Source organism: Hemicordylus capensis, chromosome 2, assembly GCF_027244095.1.
Source record: "Hemicordylus capensis ecotype Gifberg chromosome 2, rHemCap1.1.pri, whole genome shotgun sequence".
Classification (NCBI taxonomy): Eukaryota; Metazoa; Chordata; class Lepidosauria; order Squamata; family Cordylidae; genus Hemicordylus; species Hemicordylus capensis.
The window spans coordinates 68,520,435-68,536,601 of NC_069658.1; the positions used below are offsets into that span (position 1 = coordinate 68,520,435).

Sequence of the window (16,167 nt, forward strand, 5' to 3'; positions counted from 1 at the left end):
GCAATATACCATGCAGCAAGAGAAGCTGCTGCTTGAGACTCAAATCCAACCCCTTGTACCCTGATGTCAGAATTATTGTAATTGTTTTGAATTCTCACTTTTATATAGAAACAGGTATTCCATAGGCAGGAGATTATTTCTGGTTTAGTGAGAGTTTGTTGTGCTATGAAATTGCCTTTAAATGCTGGTACTGTTTTGCATTTGCTCAAAGTTTTGTACAACACTTTGCATAACATCTTACTTAATGTTGCGTCCCTCAGGAATTCAAAGCGTAGCTCCTCCTTCTGTCTCAGTCCTTTGTGCAACCTTTAAAATCTTTTCATTTAAACATTTGCATAGTCCTGCAACTCCTTCTGTCCTTTCTTTCTCATGACTGTCGTTGTAGTAATGCAAAACATCAAATGTGTTTGTAAAATGTTTGAAATTGAAAGTAGTATGGATTGATAGAAGAATTGTTTGCAGACATCAAAATAGATTATACCACTTAAAATGCTCACAGTTGGTTAAAATGTATTCTATTTTAAAAAGAAGACAACTAAGCTTACCAAAAGGTCGCAGTAAAATATCACCTCAACTACAATACTAATAGTGCCATAGTGTGAGGTTTAACTCAATGCAAATAGTTTTTACTGGTTTTGGTTCCCCATTAACAGTGTCTGCTGCTCCAGGAACATCACTTGCCAATTCAGTCACCTATGTACAGCTAGGGAAACAAATTAGTTGACTGTTGAGGCAAGGCCACAGAGCTTGTGACCTTTGACCCCTTCCTGCAAAGGTGGTACCAAGGAATATGGAGTGGGAATGTAGTGACATAATGAGAACATTCAATGCTATTCAAGTAAGCCTAGACCTAACTCTTTAGTGACTAGTAGGTCACAAAAGTCTACAGTGCACTGGACCCCTACACAGGCTGAGCCTTCATGAACAGGACTTCATGACAACCATGCCTCAGATCCATTTCCTATGAAAGTGCCTCAAGGAAAAGGAGCAAGAGGCAGCTGAAGGCAGGCAGTAAGCAGATTTCAAGCATGTCAAAGTTTCACATCCACATTTCTGGCTACTGGGAAGCAGCAAAGAGTCCACTCTTCAAAGACAGCAAGCTGCCTGGTAAGTGCAAATTAACTAATTTCAATTCCTATGTGCATTAGGGATTGCATTGCATTGTATACCTTCTTGTGCTTTAATCTGTAATGGTGAGCTGCAGCCATTAGGATTTGCTTTGTGCATTTTCTAGGGCAGGGGCAAGCAACCTTTGGCACTCCATCTGTTTCTGAACTACAGCTCCCATCATCCTTAGCCACAGTTAATTGTCTACCTCTGGTCTAGGGGATTTAAGTGGTCTGGTTTGCATATGACTTCTGCAAGTGTTTTGTTATGGAGACCAGTTTGTTTTCTAGTCTTTAGGATATGCTTCACACATGGTCTATGGGTACTAAAATTGTCTGAGAACCTATTTTAAATCCTTCCCATTAGCACTTGACTTCCAGTGGGGAAGTGATTGTGCATAGTCCTCGGGCCTTGCTTTATAGTGGGGTTGTGCTTGTGCTGCAGCCTGTACAACTTGTTTTGCAGTGATTAAGTGGTTGTGCTTAATCCACTGGAACTTGCTTTGCACTCACTTGTTGAAACACATTGTAACTTGACACAGATGTTTGTTTCCACTGCAGATTCATACAGTTTGTAGTGTACTGAACTGGAGGAGGAACAGGAGACCAATGGCAATGAAGAAGGCCACCAGAGAAAGGCTCATGAGCCTCCACAATGACAACAGAGTAGACAGCATGATCCCAAGGAGGGAACCTCAGGTGGCACTAAAGAGCTTCTGAAGAGGATGATGAGTGTTCTTGTACAACATCAGTCCTGAAAAGCTCCCCAGTGTCCTACCTGCTTGATGTGCAGATTAACACTGATAGGATGCAGAGCCAGAGTGTATGTCTTGTATACCTTCTTGTTTATATATGAACATTTGTATGTATGTATTGTTTCGCAATGAACCAGAATTTTCCATGCCAGAACTAGTATAAATGCTTGATGTTTATGTTCTCAACTATGCCACTGCTGTCAGAATGCTTTAGTTGGTTAATTATTGGGATATAAGAGTTTAGAAAAATACCTAAAATACCTTTCCGTATTTCCCATAACATAGCGAGAGTTTTGTAATCATTTTCATTTTGTTTGCTTTGCAGTTGACCAGGTTCGTGCCCTGTCCAAGGCCCTCTTGCAGCTTATGCTTCTTCTTGCAAGAAAAGCGGCAGCAGTTGAACACCAACTGGTCTTACTAAGGGAGGAAAAGCAGAGAGTTGATTAACTGCTTGGGGGGCAATCACCTTTAATTAGTTTCCAGTTCCCATTCTGTTGTTAACATTGTGTTATGTGCAATAAAAGTGTTTGAGATCATGTAGTGCATATGTATCTTCCTTTTACTTATTATTGTAGATGATATGTTGCTATCAGCAATGTAGTCACTTGGTGTTGCATAGTAACAGTGCCTGCACAATGCTTGCTCATGCTTGAGGCCACCACCAACAACAACAAAAACCCCTGCTTCTCCACTTTACGCTGGCCCTCCCCACTGGGAGTAGCCAATGCTACACCCCCTTGTTAGCCCAACCCTACCTTGGGCTTCTTCACACCTCATTATTAAGTTCGCAGCGGCAGCAGCATTCTCCTACCCCTCACTTCCACTAGGTTTCCTTCCTTCTAGGCATGATTTGCTGCCACTGCCGGCTTTGTAATAAGAGAGCCTATGCAGCAGCTCCAGGTTGCTTCCTCTGGGTGTGTGGAGCAAATGGCACGCCCAGTGGGAGGAAGCCCACAGTGGTGGTCTGGGCCCTCGTTATCAAGCCACTGGTGGTCTCAGCAGCAGCATTCTCCAGCCCTCACTCACACTGGCTCTCCTGCTCATGCCTGGAGGGAAGGAGACCCTGGGAGAAGCAAGGGTTGGGGAATGCTGCTGCTGCCACAGGCTTAATAAAATGTCACGGAGAAGCCCAGACAGCCTCCTGCTGGATGTATGGCTGTGGTGATGAGCTCTGCAAAGAATAGAAAGTTGTGCCTGGCCTTGGGCGGTGGGGACGAGGTGGGGCTAGCAAGAGGGCAAGTTTACAACAATTCCAGCCCGGGGCCAACATCAACTACTGGGATGGATGGCAGAAGGTGTGGAGGTGCATTCTGCCACCCCTAAAAAGCCCCCCCCAGGTGCAGCTGAGCTGATTGTCTCAGTTCGCCTCATGGGGAAGCGGCCCCTGCATATTAAGTTTGGCTGCATGTGCTTCCAGATCTTGACTTCCTTTGTAGTGGTTAGAGTGCTGGACTAGGACTGGGGAGACCCGAGTTCAAATCCCCATTCAGTCATAATACTAGCTGGGTGACTCTGGGCCAGTAACTTCTCTCTCAGCCTAGCCTACTTCACAGGGTTGTTGTGAAAGAGAAACTTAAGTATGTAGTACACCACTCTGGGCTCCTTGGAGGAAGAGCAGGATATAAATGTAATAATAATAATAATATGGACATTATTATGCACCATCCATTAGGATTTACATTTCTATGTTGAAGTGCTTGCACTCCAGCCATTAGAGTTTGTAGTGCATTAGATAAGTCATTAAACCATAGGCAGCATGGTTGAAATGGCAAAGTATTTGTTCAACAGACCAAGGCTGTTTCTGGACCAGCTGGCTCACTTGAAAAGCATTATGTCTGAGGCGATATGAGAACTTTATACACCAGCTGATGTATTTCAAAATGCTAAATACTATCCAACTATGAATTATGAATGGAATTCATTTTTAAAAGGTTTGTTTCATTGTGTGGTTAGTGTCATTGGTGGCATGCATAACGAATTGCATATTTAGGAGCATTTTTCCATTCACTTCTGAAACACATAATTTAAAACATCTATGGAAATATTAAGATATTGCTAATGACAGATACTGTGACCATACCATCATTTTGTATTTTGTATGAAAAGAGACTGCAGGGGAGATGGGTACTCTGTTGTGTGAAATCTTCTGCAAATGTTTGTTCATCCGTTTGCAGAAGAGAGCCACAGCTAAAACTAACACTTAGAATCCAGTCCAATGTTTCTTTAACTGCCAATCTTGATTCATGAGTTAAAATTACTTCATTATCCTTCTAATTCTTATTCATTCATGGTTAGACCATGAACTTTTGCTGAACTGGATATGTTCTTACTAAACCTCTTCCCATTTTTTTTCAGTGTGAGCATTCCGTATTTCAGGTTACAATAGTTTATTGAAAAATAAAAGTTAACTGTGAAATCAGTTTGTTCTAACACTTGAACCTTAGGCAGTCATTTCCCCCCTCAGTGCTGGTTTTATTTACCCATTATTTTTTCAGTAGGTAGTGTGGGGTAACTTTATACTTGGTGCACATTTGTAAAGTAACGTAGAGATCTGGTTCGTGATCCGTTGATCCCATAAGGAAATGGGTTCTGCGCCTGCGCAGGCACCTCACGGGCTGACTAAGTAGCTCCTTGCGATGCCCAACCATCCTATTGTGCTGTTAGAGTCTGTTATATTGAACGGTTGGGTGTCTCCCTGTCAGTTTCTGTTTGACCGCCATAGCGTTCAGACCTCGTTTGGGCTCCTTGGTAGCAGAAATTATTGTGATTACTTGCTTGTGACTACAGACTGCATTAGGACTGCCTTTTGGATTTTGGACTAGTTTAGTTGAAAGATTTGCTTGATTACCTGGCATTTTTGACCTAAGGACTGTTTCTGGGATTGAGATAGCGTAACGGACCAACTTTGTTGACAGATCGGACAGCTACTTTGGTTTACTTGACTTCAGATTGTTGAACGGAAAACGCAACAGAACTCAAAGAAAATCGAGGCTATAAAAAAACTTTCAAGCGCTGTGTCAAATGCCGCGCAAAGTTACCTTCTACCGACCACCATGACGCCTGCCTACTGTGTCTTGGGGAAGAACACAATACGGCAACATGCAAGATTTGCTGCTCGTTTTCGAAGCAGACCAGGACGAATAGAGCCTTGCGCCTCCGGGCTGCATTGTACAATGAGGTGCTGCGCCCTCCTATACCTCGCCCGAGTATGGCATCAACATCGAGGGGAGATGGCTCGAGTATGGCATCGACATTGAGGGGAGATGGCTCGACATCAGCGCCAATATTGAGGTCGGGGCAGCATGGATCTGTACAAACAGTCTAAAACCGTGTCTGCAGGCAATACTTTCAAGAGGCCACTGGAGGTCTCCACCAAGGGAAAGAAACACAAGGACAAAAAACGTCGCCATGACTCGGTGGAGGACCTGCGGAAAGAAAATCACCGGACACCCTCTCCATCTTCAGCTCAAGGATCGGACGCTGACTGGGATATGGATGTTCAAGGGACTGGCTCATTATCGACGTCAACAGCTGCTCCAAGACCAGGGGAGTCTTTGCTGTCGAAGGACACTAAACCCTCGAGGTCGGGTAACTCATCGACATCGAGGGGGGAGCATACAAGCAGGAAGGCAGCGAGCTCATCGATATCTACTGAGCAACCAGCGTTGGTGTTGGCAGCTTGTCCATTGGAGGGACAGTTAATTCAAAGGCGTTTGTCACTATCCCCGGCACCTATCCTCAACAGTCACCCTCTACCCCATCGCTATGGGGTAAGGGAAAGCATCAGCTGCCAGAACAAAATGCAACTTCTACCCTTGAAGATTTGTTGGACTCTACTTCTAGTACCCCTTTGGGCTCCACCTTCCAAGGATTCTTAAGTGCTGGTCTAGATGAGGAACAAGAGGAAGAGGATCTTCCTATCCCTCCACCCAAGACACCTTCAATCTCACCAAGAGGTTCAGTGGGAAATTTGCTCCAGTCACCATCAGCTTTTGCGGTGGTGCCTCCAAGAACAAGTCAATCTTTCACCGACCAGGGAATATACCTACCTTCAACACAACCAACTCATTCATGTTGTTTCCGCCACTCACTCCCACAAAATTATGGAGAATATCTGAAGTGGAAAGCACAGCAGGTGCCTTCGCCTCAAGTGCAGGTGCCGCTGCAGCGACATGCCATCAGCTGTTCGGAGCCACCTTCTGAGCACTTTGCAGTGCCACTCCAACAGACCCTGCTGATCAACGCTAGCAATCAACACTCCAACATCCAGAACCTAGGCTGTGAGTTTCCATGTCCTGCCGGACACAGATACCCGTGCTGGCACAAGAAAAATCTAGGGGAAAGCAAAAGAGGAAGTCTAGCCCACCTCCAACACAGCATTCGTCCCCATCTCCAGAACAGGAACTGGAGTAATCTGATACGGGGGACTCCAACTCGGATCGGGCAAGTCGTTACTCAGACCCCCCTTTGGATGTTCCTCCCTGCCTTTCAAGATCCCCCACAGAGGAACTTAAGACATACCACTCTTTAATAAGAGAAATTGCAGAAGCACTGGGGATGGATTTGAAACAACCAGAGACAGAACTATCAGCCCTGTGTACAATATGACCCCTGCTAACTTCTGCTAACCCACTGCATTCACAAACAATTGCCAAGGCCAATGTCATCGGCCTTGTAGTTGCCAGCTCGACCATCAGACTGGCAAGCCATGCTCAAGCATGGCACAATATAACATCAGACAGCTGGGTACTGGGAATAATACAGACGGGGTATGCGATTGAGTTCAAGACTCTACCCCTATTCTCAGGCCTGAAATTCACCAAAGGAACAGCAGTTCTAGAGGAGGAAATACAAATGTTATTAGAGAAACAGGCCAATTTTCCTGTGCAGTGGGCGCAGGTTGACAGGGTTCTACTCCCACTATTTCCAGATATCCAAGCGAGATGGTGGAATCACGGCCATCATGGATTTGAGAGGACACAACGATTCCGTTCCATTCAAACCCCTACTTGGATCACGACAGATGCATCCCTACTTGGATGGGGAGCGCACTGTGGACCACACTGCATTCAGGGGCGATGGACACACCGACAAGCTCAACAACATATAAATTACCTAGAGCTGATGGCAGCATTTTTGGCGCTGAAAGCCTTCGAGGCCCAAATCAAGAGAACAGTAACGCAGATCCACCTGGACAACATGACGGCAATTGCATACATATACAAAAAGGGGGGCGCAGTCTCCCTCATGCTTTGTGCCTTGTCCATGAGGTTATGGGACTGGTGCATCGCACTTACCATTTACCCAATTGCTATTCACATACGAGGCGTGGACAATCACCTGGCCAATGCACTCAGTTGGACCAGGCAAATCAGTCACAAACACGAGTGGGAGATCAAAACAACTTGCATCAATCGCCTCTTTGAGAGATGGGGAGATCAAAACAACTTTCATCAATCACCTCTTCGAGAGATATGTTTGCCACAGCAGCCAACAAGAAGTGACAGAAATATTGTTCACGAGCAAGCGTGGGTGTAGGGTCGCTGGGCGACACATTTCAGTACGATTGGAGCATGGCCTTCTATACCTGTTTCCACTATTACCGCTGCTCAATCGGGTGTTAGCCCAGATCCTGAGGGAGAAAGCAACCTGTATACTTCTGGCCCCGTGGCGGCCACGTCAACCGTGGTTTGCACCACTACTTTGACTGTCAAAGGGAAAATACTACAAACTTCCAATAACTCCTGACCTACTCCCAAGAGAGGGGGGATGGGTAATGCATCCCGAGATCCAAATTCTGCACATGATGGCTTGGAGACTCAGTTACTGAACAACATTCTTCAAAATAGTAGACGCCCTTTGACAAGACACAGCTACAGTGCACCAGGTGCTGCTTTACTTGACCACTTTGAAAATGAAGGGCTTGGCCAACGTGTCTCTGAAGGTTCACCTGGCAGCCATTTCGGCCAAACTCCCAGGTTGGGATGGAAAGACAGTTTTTACCCATCCAGAAAGTAAATGATTCATGAAAGGGCTTAATAATTTGAATGCTCCACTGAAAGAGATCAGTGGAACCCTGGAGCCTTTCGTTAGTGCTCTCAGCTCTCACTGAACACCCTTTGGAGCCACTACATTTGACCAACCTTCGAATGCGTACACTCAAGGTAGCATTTCTAATTGCAATCACCACAGCGAAACGAGTGGGTGAATTGACAGCTCTAAGGGTTGATAAGCCATACACCCAGTTTTACCCTCACAAGGTGGTTATGAGGTTGGACCCAAATTTCCACCCTAAGATCATTACAGAATTTCACCTTAATCGAGAAATAGTGCTGCCAACCTTTTTCCAATCCCCACAGACGACTCTGGAGAGAGCGCTGCATTCCTTGGATGTGCGCAGAGCTTTGCTTTACTTCCTGAAGGAGACTAGGACATTCAGAAAGTTGAAGAAGCTTTTCAAAGCGTACAAGGGCAAGCATAAAGGTCAGGCAGTGTCCCGACAACGCATGGCACATTAACTAGTGGAACTAATCTTGCTAGCGTAAGGAGCAAGGGGTATCTCCCCCAAAGACTGTACGCGCACATTCAGCTAGGGTGTACTCCGCTTCGGCAGCCCATCTATCAGGTATTAAGATGGATGATATCTGCATGGCTGCAACGTAGTCGACTCAGCAGCCGTTGATCAAACATTATGCTATAGACCTGCGCATGGCGCGCCAGGCAGAATATGGGAGGAGTGTCTTGAATGGGGTGTTACCATAGAGTCCGCCTTCTGCACCCAACACCAGGGTGGAGTAGCTAACTATTCACCCATTTCCTTATGGGATCAACGGATGATGATCCAGATAAATAGATTGCTTCCCTGTAACAGGTGATCTGGAAGTGTTCTGTTGAATCCATAAGATCCTCCCAAGCCATCCCCACTGCAAAAGTGAGGAGAGAACACGACGAACTTCAAGCCAAAGCAGATCGTTTATGACTGGCGGTCTGCACAGAACCTGACAGGGAGACGCCCAACTGTTCAATATAACAGACTCTAAGAGCACAAGAGGATGGTTGGGCGTTGCGGGGAGCTACTTAGTCAGCCCGCGAGGTGCCTGCGCAGGCGCAGAACCCATTTCCTTATGGATTCAACGGATCACTTCCAGATCACCTGTTACAGGTAAGCAACCTTTTTTAAAAACATATTTCTAGCATCATATCAACCCTAACATCATATTGTTAGAACATTGTCACTATAATCCCAAATAACAATTGGTTACCAAGGTTTTGGTTTCTGCAGATGAAAAATGTGTTAACCCAGATGTGTATGGGGCTTTCCATACAAAGTAAAAACAATCATACACGTGTTATGAAAATTGTTAATTGTTTCCTTGTGTTCAATACATCACATCAGTGCTGCTGTATGAGGAATGTATTAAGTGAAAAAAATTAGGGGGAAATGCTGCTTGTTCTCACTTTGAATTAAAAAGTAAGCAAATTGTTCTTTCAGGTTTCAAAATGTTTGATTCCCCCCCCACCCCGAATTGTTGGTACATAAGAGTTCAAGACATCATAAGTATTCTTTCAGCTAGTAATCTTGATGTTCAATGAATATTTTGGCTCAATTGTCACTGGTTTCTGATTGTGGGTGGGACACAAATTTTCCCCATAACAAAAACTGTTGTTATTTCTATTGAATGTTAATGTATTTTATATGCATTTTAGACAGCCACAAAGAAGAACCATCTCTACTCCTAGTTCTGAAATGGGGAGGAGAACTGACACCTGCAGGCAGAGTTCAAGCAGAAGAACTCGGAAGAGCTTTCCGTTGCATGTACCCAGGCGGACAGGGTATCTTATTTTTCCTAGCATTAATAGAATAGGAAACTCTGGCTGGCATACTAACAAAGTGAGGATGCAGCAAGAAGCTTCCCCACTACTGTAGTTTGGTGGTGGGATATGAGAGGAGGTGAGATTTACTTTCCTGTGTCCAGAAGTGCTTTGTGCCTTCCAAAGATATGTCCCTGAGGGCCATGCAGTCCTCAGAGACATATTTTAGAAAAGCACAAAACACTTAATGGAGGCCCCCCACCCCATGCTGCAGTAGTGCAGAAGCCTGCAGCTGCATTAAGAGCAGCCTCCTGCTATGACTCGTTTCATTAGGATGTTTGGCCATAGCTTTAGAAAAAATTAGAAAAGAAACAACAGCAGGCTATAAGATTATTTTTCTTTGGTAGGTGACTATGCTGGATTTCCTGGCTGTGGTTTACTTAGACTCCATAGTACTTATCGACATGACCTCAAAATATATGCTTCTGATGAAGGAAGAGTTCAGATGACTGCAGCAGCTTTTGCAAAGGTACTATGAAAAAATATGTTTTTAATAGATAGATGGAAAGTTAATACAAGCTCTTTACAAGAAAGTTCAAATATTTGTAATAAATTTTAAGTTTTGAAATAAAAAATAATTGATGTGAAATGAATCACTTGACCCATGTTTATAGGAGGCATGCTTTCCTCTCATCTGTGTGTCTCACCTTTTTAATGTCATTTTTGCCCCTGGCCAGTTACCTTGGAACTGAAATGTATAATACTTTCTTTTTCCTTATGGTAGAAAAGCACAGATGTTAACATGGATGTACATAATGTTCAGTATGTTCTAAAACAAATTCTGCCAAGAAAATCAAATTCAGATGTATGCACTTGTTCCTTCTCTGTTGTTAATTTTAAGGTGAATATGCCAAACTTTCCAAAACATATCTTCTGACTTGGAAATATAGAAGAAGTGCTGGGCAGCCACTAAGTCATACAATTGGAAACAACAATAATATGAATAATATATACTACTTTTCAACAAAGATCCTTGTCATGATCCGTGTCATGGAATCCATACATTGTGGAGTCACATGAGCAGTTAAGATTTTGGAAAACTTCTAGAGCTCCTCATGACACTCCAGCATTGTCTGCACACAGGCAACACATCTTTTGTAAACATTGGTTGGAGTGTTGATCCTCCAGGGTTTTTTTGACCGCCATGCTGGACGGATCAGAGAACCTACCTCAAGAGAGAGAGAAACAAAGAATACCATAGCAGACAAACCAAGCAGGATCCTGCACATGCCACAATATCACTAGTGGGGCATAGCAGATGTTTGCCTGTATCTAGTCTCTCAGGATTGGAAATTCCCAGTCATAGATCTTTTTGCAACTGAACAAGAAGTGCAATTGATACTACACTCAGGCTGGAAAGGGAATTTATATACTGCTTTTCAACAAAAGTTCTCTAAACAGTTTACAAAGAAAAATAAATAAGATAGCTCCCTGTCCCAAAAAGGGCTTACAGTCTACATAGAATCAAAAGGTTGACAGCAGCAACAACTAGGGATGTGCACAAATTGATTTTTTAAAATTTGATTTGTGCCCAAAACAAATCACCCCTGATTTGTATCCAAATCTACCTCCTCCAAATCACCCCAGATTTTATTTCTATTTGCTTTGATAAGATTCGGATTCAGACCACTTAACAAGGTCCTGGGGCACCAAATTTGGGTGGTGGGTAGGACCCCATCAGTGCCACCTACCACCAAATTTCAAGGCAGTGGGACACTTGGTTGATTTTAATGATTTTTTTTTTTGTTTTAACTGATTTTGAACATTTTTGCCTTTGGAAACAATGGGGACTCGAATTTGCCATATTCTAACACTAAAACGGATCCCCAGCTTTCATTTTTCAAAAAAACTAAGATCTAGCCCTAGTAGAAGTGGAGTTATGGAGCAAAATGTGCAGTCATTATTTTTTCAAGTGTTTGGATTCTTTGGTGTATAATAACTTTTCCTCATAATGAATCTCTATGAGGATTCATTGCACACTTTCATTTCTTCTGTTCATTTGGACTTACTGGACAGTGCCAACTGTCAACTGCCATGTGCCAACTACACACACCCACACCTCCAAGGCAGTGGGGTATTCATTTTAAATTTTAGGAATATTGAAATGTTTAGATTCTTTGGTGTCTAATAACTTTTCTTCATAATGAATCCCTATGAGGATTCATTATATGCCTTCATTTCTTCTGTTAATTTTGACTATCATTTGACAATGCCAACTGTCAACTGCTATGTATCAACTACACCTCCCACACACACACTGGGGTACTCAGTTTATTTTCTCGGTATTTTTGCAGTGTTTAGATTGTTTGGTGTCTTCATTGCACACCTTCATTTCATCTGTTCATTTTGACCCCACTAGTTTGCAGGTGGGAGTGGCGAATTAGTGGCATCCCATGTTCCAACTACCCCACAAGCCACTGGGTACTCAGACACCAAAGAGCCTAAACACTTGAAAAAAATTCTAGAACATAAACTGAGTAGTACCCCACTGCCTTGCGGGTGGGAGTGTGGTGTAGTTGGCACATGGCAGTTGACAGCTGGCACTGTTGTAAAGATAGTCAAAATGAATAGAAGAAATGAAGGTGTGTAATGAAACCTCATAGGGATTCATTGAGGGAAAGTTATTATACACCAGAGAATCCACACACTTGAAAAAATAGCGAACACACATTTTGCTCCATAACTCCACTTCTACTAGGTGGGTTTTTAAAAAACCCTGCATTGATTAAAATCAATGGGCTGAAGCATGCCTATCTCATTATAGGCTCAGACTGCACGATAGGCACTATAAAACACTTAATAGGTACAAACTATATATTCATTATGGATTCGGTGGCATGACACTTCATATGTCAGTTCACACATGCAGGTATATCTCTCCTGTTTCTTAGCGCTTGATTATGTGTGGTGGCTCAGAGTTGATGTATAAACAGGCTCAATTGAAAAGCATTGTGTGAAGTGGTAGGAAAGATCTATCTCTGGCATTTGTGTTCTATGATGCTCGTTCTCTCATGCAAGTTACCACTTGATATTGCAGTGGAGAGGCATGTTTGAACCAGTCCTATGACAGATAGGTCAGAGGCTACATCTTGATATTTTAACACATGTCCCAGCAAGACCTCCTTGTTCTACAATTTATAAATCATGCTTTCTGCTTAGTGTTATTTTCACATGTTATTAATCTGGGACAAATTATGTAACCATCAACATCTCAAACAAAATCATGGATACAGTCTATCTTTAAGGTGATTCATGTTCCCTCACAAAATGGGTTCAGCGCCTGCACAGTAATGCCCACAGAAAAATTCTTCAGCTCTTCAAGGCACTCTTGACTCCGCGCACTGCACACGAGGGAAGCCGCTTATTTTTGGCATTTAGAGCAACCCATTGCTCAGTTCCTTCTTTACTGCTGTGGCATTCGCCTTGTGAAGGATTCACTCCTCATTCGAACTCTTTTCCTGTGAGAGAGTATTGTTATATGTTTATCCTGGTTTTTGGACTCAAGACAGTTTGTTTCTCTTTTGGATAGTGATTAGGACTGGTACTAATGGATGGTTAACAAAAACTTTTTAAAATGTACTTCTTCCTCAGAACTCTTCCCTCCTCAGATAGGAACAATTGGTGTTTAATTTGATTGGGTGAACATCATAACTTTAGAACCTGCAAGATGAGTTTGTCATTCTCAAAACAAACAAGAAAAAGCAGGCAACTCTTAGAGTGGCTTTCTATGAAAAAGCATTAAGACCTCCAACACTGATGCCACAGTCACTGCTGCCTTCGACATTTTCGATGTCTGATGATAGTCAACCCTTGGGATCAAGATCGATGTCGGTGTGTTCACCAAGGGGATAATCTCAGATTCACTGCTCAGAGAAAGAGCTCTCGGAGTCGATGTTTAAAAGGCATTATAAAAAAATTGAGCCACCGAAGGATGATTCTCCTAACTGCTCAGAGTTGAAGCACAGACACACCTCAATATCAACACCCACCCAACATCGAGGGACAGCCTTCATTCCATGTCTTTGAAATCGAATACCACACCAGCTATGACATCAGCAGGTCTGGGGAAATTTCCCCATGCCCCCTCACCCTCTGCAGTTCAGTTCTTTCCAACAGATCTTCAAAAAACACAAGTATCCCCTCAGACATCTGTGTCATCATCGGTATCATGTATGACTTTGGCATTGACCCTGATATTGACCACTGCAACTTAGAGTGTGCCATTTTTGATATTGATGATGGCGTCGACATCTACACCAGCATCGAGGATCTTCATCCTGAATTTGTCTCCTTCAATTCTGAAGACACCAGCAACCCCACAATGGGATGTTGCAGGCCCATGCTTCACATATCATTGTGGATTTCTCGCCTGAGAATTCCCCAACCGATTCTGACCAGGACAAAGGTTCTGATTCAAGTGAAAGGGGACAATCTTCTAAAGAAGCCTCCCTGAATGTACCAGTTGCAGATAAGACTACTTCAAAGAATGTTGAATCATTGATGGGTTCTACATAATCCACCTCATCAGGATCCCCCTTCAGAAATGGAAGCAACTCCTATCCCAAAATCTTCTTCACTATTTAAGAAAAGAACAGCACTGCTGGATCAAGCCCAAGGCATGTCTGGTCTAGTATCCTGTTTCACACAGTGGCCAACCAGATGCCGCTGGAAGCCTATAGGCAGGAGTTGAGGGCATTTCCTCTCTCCTGCTGTTATTCCCCTGCAACTGGTACTCAGAGGCATCCTGCCTTTGAGGCTGGAGGTGGCCCACAGCCCTCCGGCTAGTAGCCAGTGATAGACCTCTCTGCCATGAAGCTACCCGAATCCCTCTTAAAGCCACCCAGGTTGTTGGCTGTCACTACATCTTGTGGCAGAGAATTCCACAAGTTGATTATATGTTGTGTGAAAAAGTACCTCCGTTTGCTGGTCCTAAATTTCCTGGCAATCAATTTTATGGGATGACCCTTGGTTCTAGTGTTATGTGAGAGGGAGAAGAATTTCTCCCTGTCCACGTTCTTCACACCATGCATGATTTTATAGACCTCTATCATGTCTCCCTGCAGTCGTATTTTTCTAAACTAAATAGCCCAAGGTGTTGTAGCCTTGCCCCATAAGGAAGGTGCTCTAGGCCCCTGATCATTGCCCTCTTCTGCACGTTTTCCAGTTCTACAATGTCCTTTTTTAGATGTGGTGACCATCATTGTACTTAGTACTCCAGGTGTGGCCGCACCATAGTTTTGTATAAGGGCATTATAATATTAGCAGTTCTATTTTCAGTCCCCTTCCTAATTACCCCTAGCATGGAATAGTCCTTTTTCACAACTGCCACACATTGAGTGAACACTTTCAACGAGCTGTCCATCATGACCCAAAGATCCCTCTCCTGGTCAGTAACTGACAGCTCAGATCCCATCAGCGTATACTTGAAGTTGGGGTTTTTCGTCCCGATGTGCATCACCTTACACTTGCCAACACTGAACCACATTTGCCATTTTGTTGCCCACTCACCCAATTTGGAGAGATCCTTTTGGAACTCCTCACAATCTGTTTTAGATTTCACTACTCGGAAGAGTTTGGTATCATCTGCAAATCTGGCCAGCTCATTACTTATCCCTACTTTTAATAAATTTAAAAGCACCGGTCCCAGTACAGATCCCTGGGAGACCCTACTTCTTAATTCCCTCCTTTGCGAAAACTCTCCATTTATCCCTACCCTCTGTTTCCTGTCTTTTAACCAGTTTGCAATCCAAACATGTACTTGTCCCCTTATCCCATGACTGCTAAGTTTCCTCAGGAGTCTTTGCTGAGGAACTTTGTCGAAAGCTTTTTTGAAGTCCAGGTATACTATGTCAACTGGATCACCTTGATCCACACACTTGTTGACACTCTCAAAGAAGTCCAAAAGTTTAGTGAGGCAAGATTTCCCTTTGCAGAAGCCATGCTGATTCTCTCCCAGAAGGGCCTGTTCTTCTATGTGCTTTACAATTTTATCCTTGAGGATGCTTTCCATCAATTTGCCTGGAACGGACATTAAGCTAACCAGCCTGTAATTTCCCAGATCGCCCCTGGATTCCTTTTTGAAAATCAGTGTTACATTTGCTACTTCCCAGTCTTCTGGTACAGAGCCTGATTGCAGGGATAAGTTATATATTTTAGCAAGCAAGTCGGCAATTTAACATTTGAGTTCTTTGAGGACTCTTGGATGGATGCCATCTAGCCCTGGTGAGTTGCTAGTTTTCAGTTTTCCCAGACAGTTTAGAACATCATCTCTTATCACTTCTATCTGACTCAGTTCTTTAGCCTCCATCCCTGAAAAGCCTGGTTCAGGAACAGGTAAATGCTCAGTATCCTCTGCTATGAAGACAGACGGAAATAACTCATTCAGCTTCTCTGCAACCTCCATATCCTCCTTAATAATCCCTTTCACTCCCTCA

General features: G+C 43.6%; 1 protein-coding gene and 1 long non-coding RNA gene across 40 annotated transcripts in view; both read left to right on the plus strand.

Moving 5' to 3' along the window:
• PPIP5K2 (diphosphoinositol pentakisphosphate kinase 2) overlaps positions 1 to 16,167 on the plus strand; it is a 152,545-nt gene that overhangs the window by 72,899 nt on the left and 63,479 nt on the right. For all 39 annotated transcript variants that reach the window (XM_053300886.1, XM_053300890.1, XM_053300892.1 and 36 more), the window contains 2 exons: positions 9,569 to 9,694; positions 10,081 to 10,202. In XM_053300886.1, coding sequence (XP_053156861.1) covers positions 9,569 to 9,694; positions 10,081 to 10,202 — 248 coding nt within the window. The remainder of the gene's footprint in view (positions 1 to 9,568; positions 9,695 to 10,080; positions 10,203 to 16,167) is intronic.
• On the plus strand, positions 1,120 to 2,397 carry LOC128346997 (uncharacterized). Its single transcript, XR_008317334.1, has 2 exons — positions 1,120 to 1,929; positions 2,187 to 2,397. It is a non-coding gene; the product is annotated as an uncharacterized LOC128346997 (long non-coding RNA).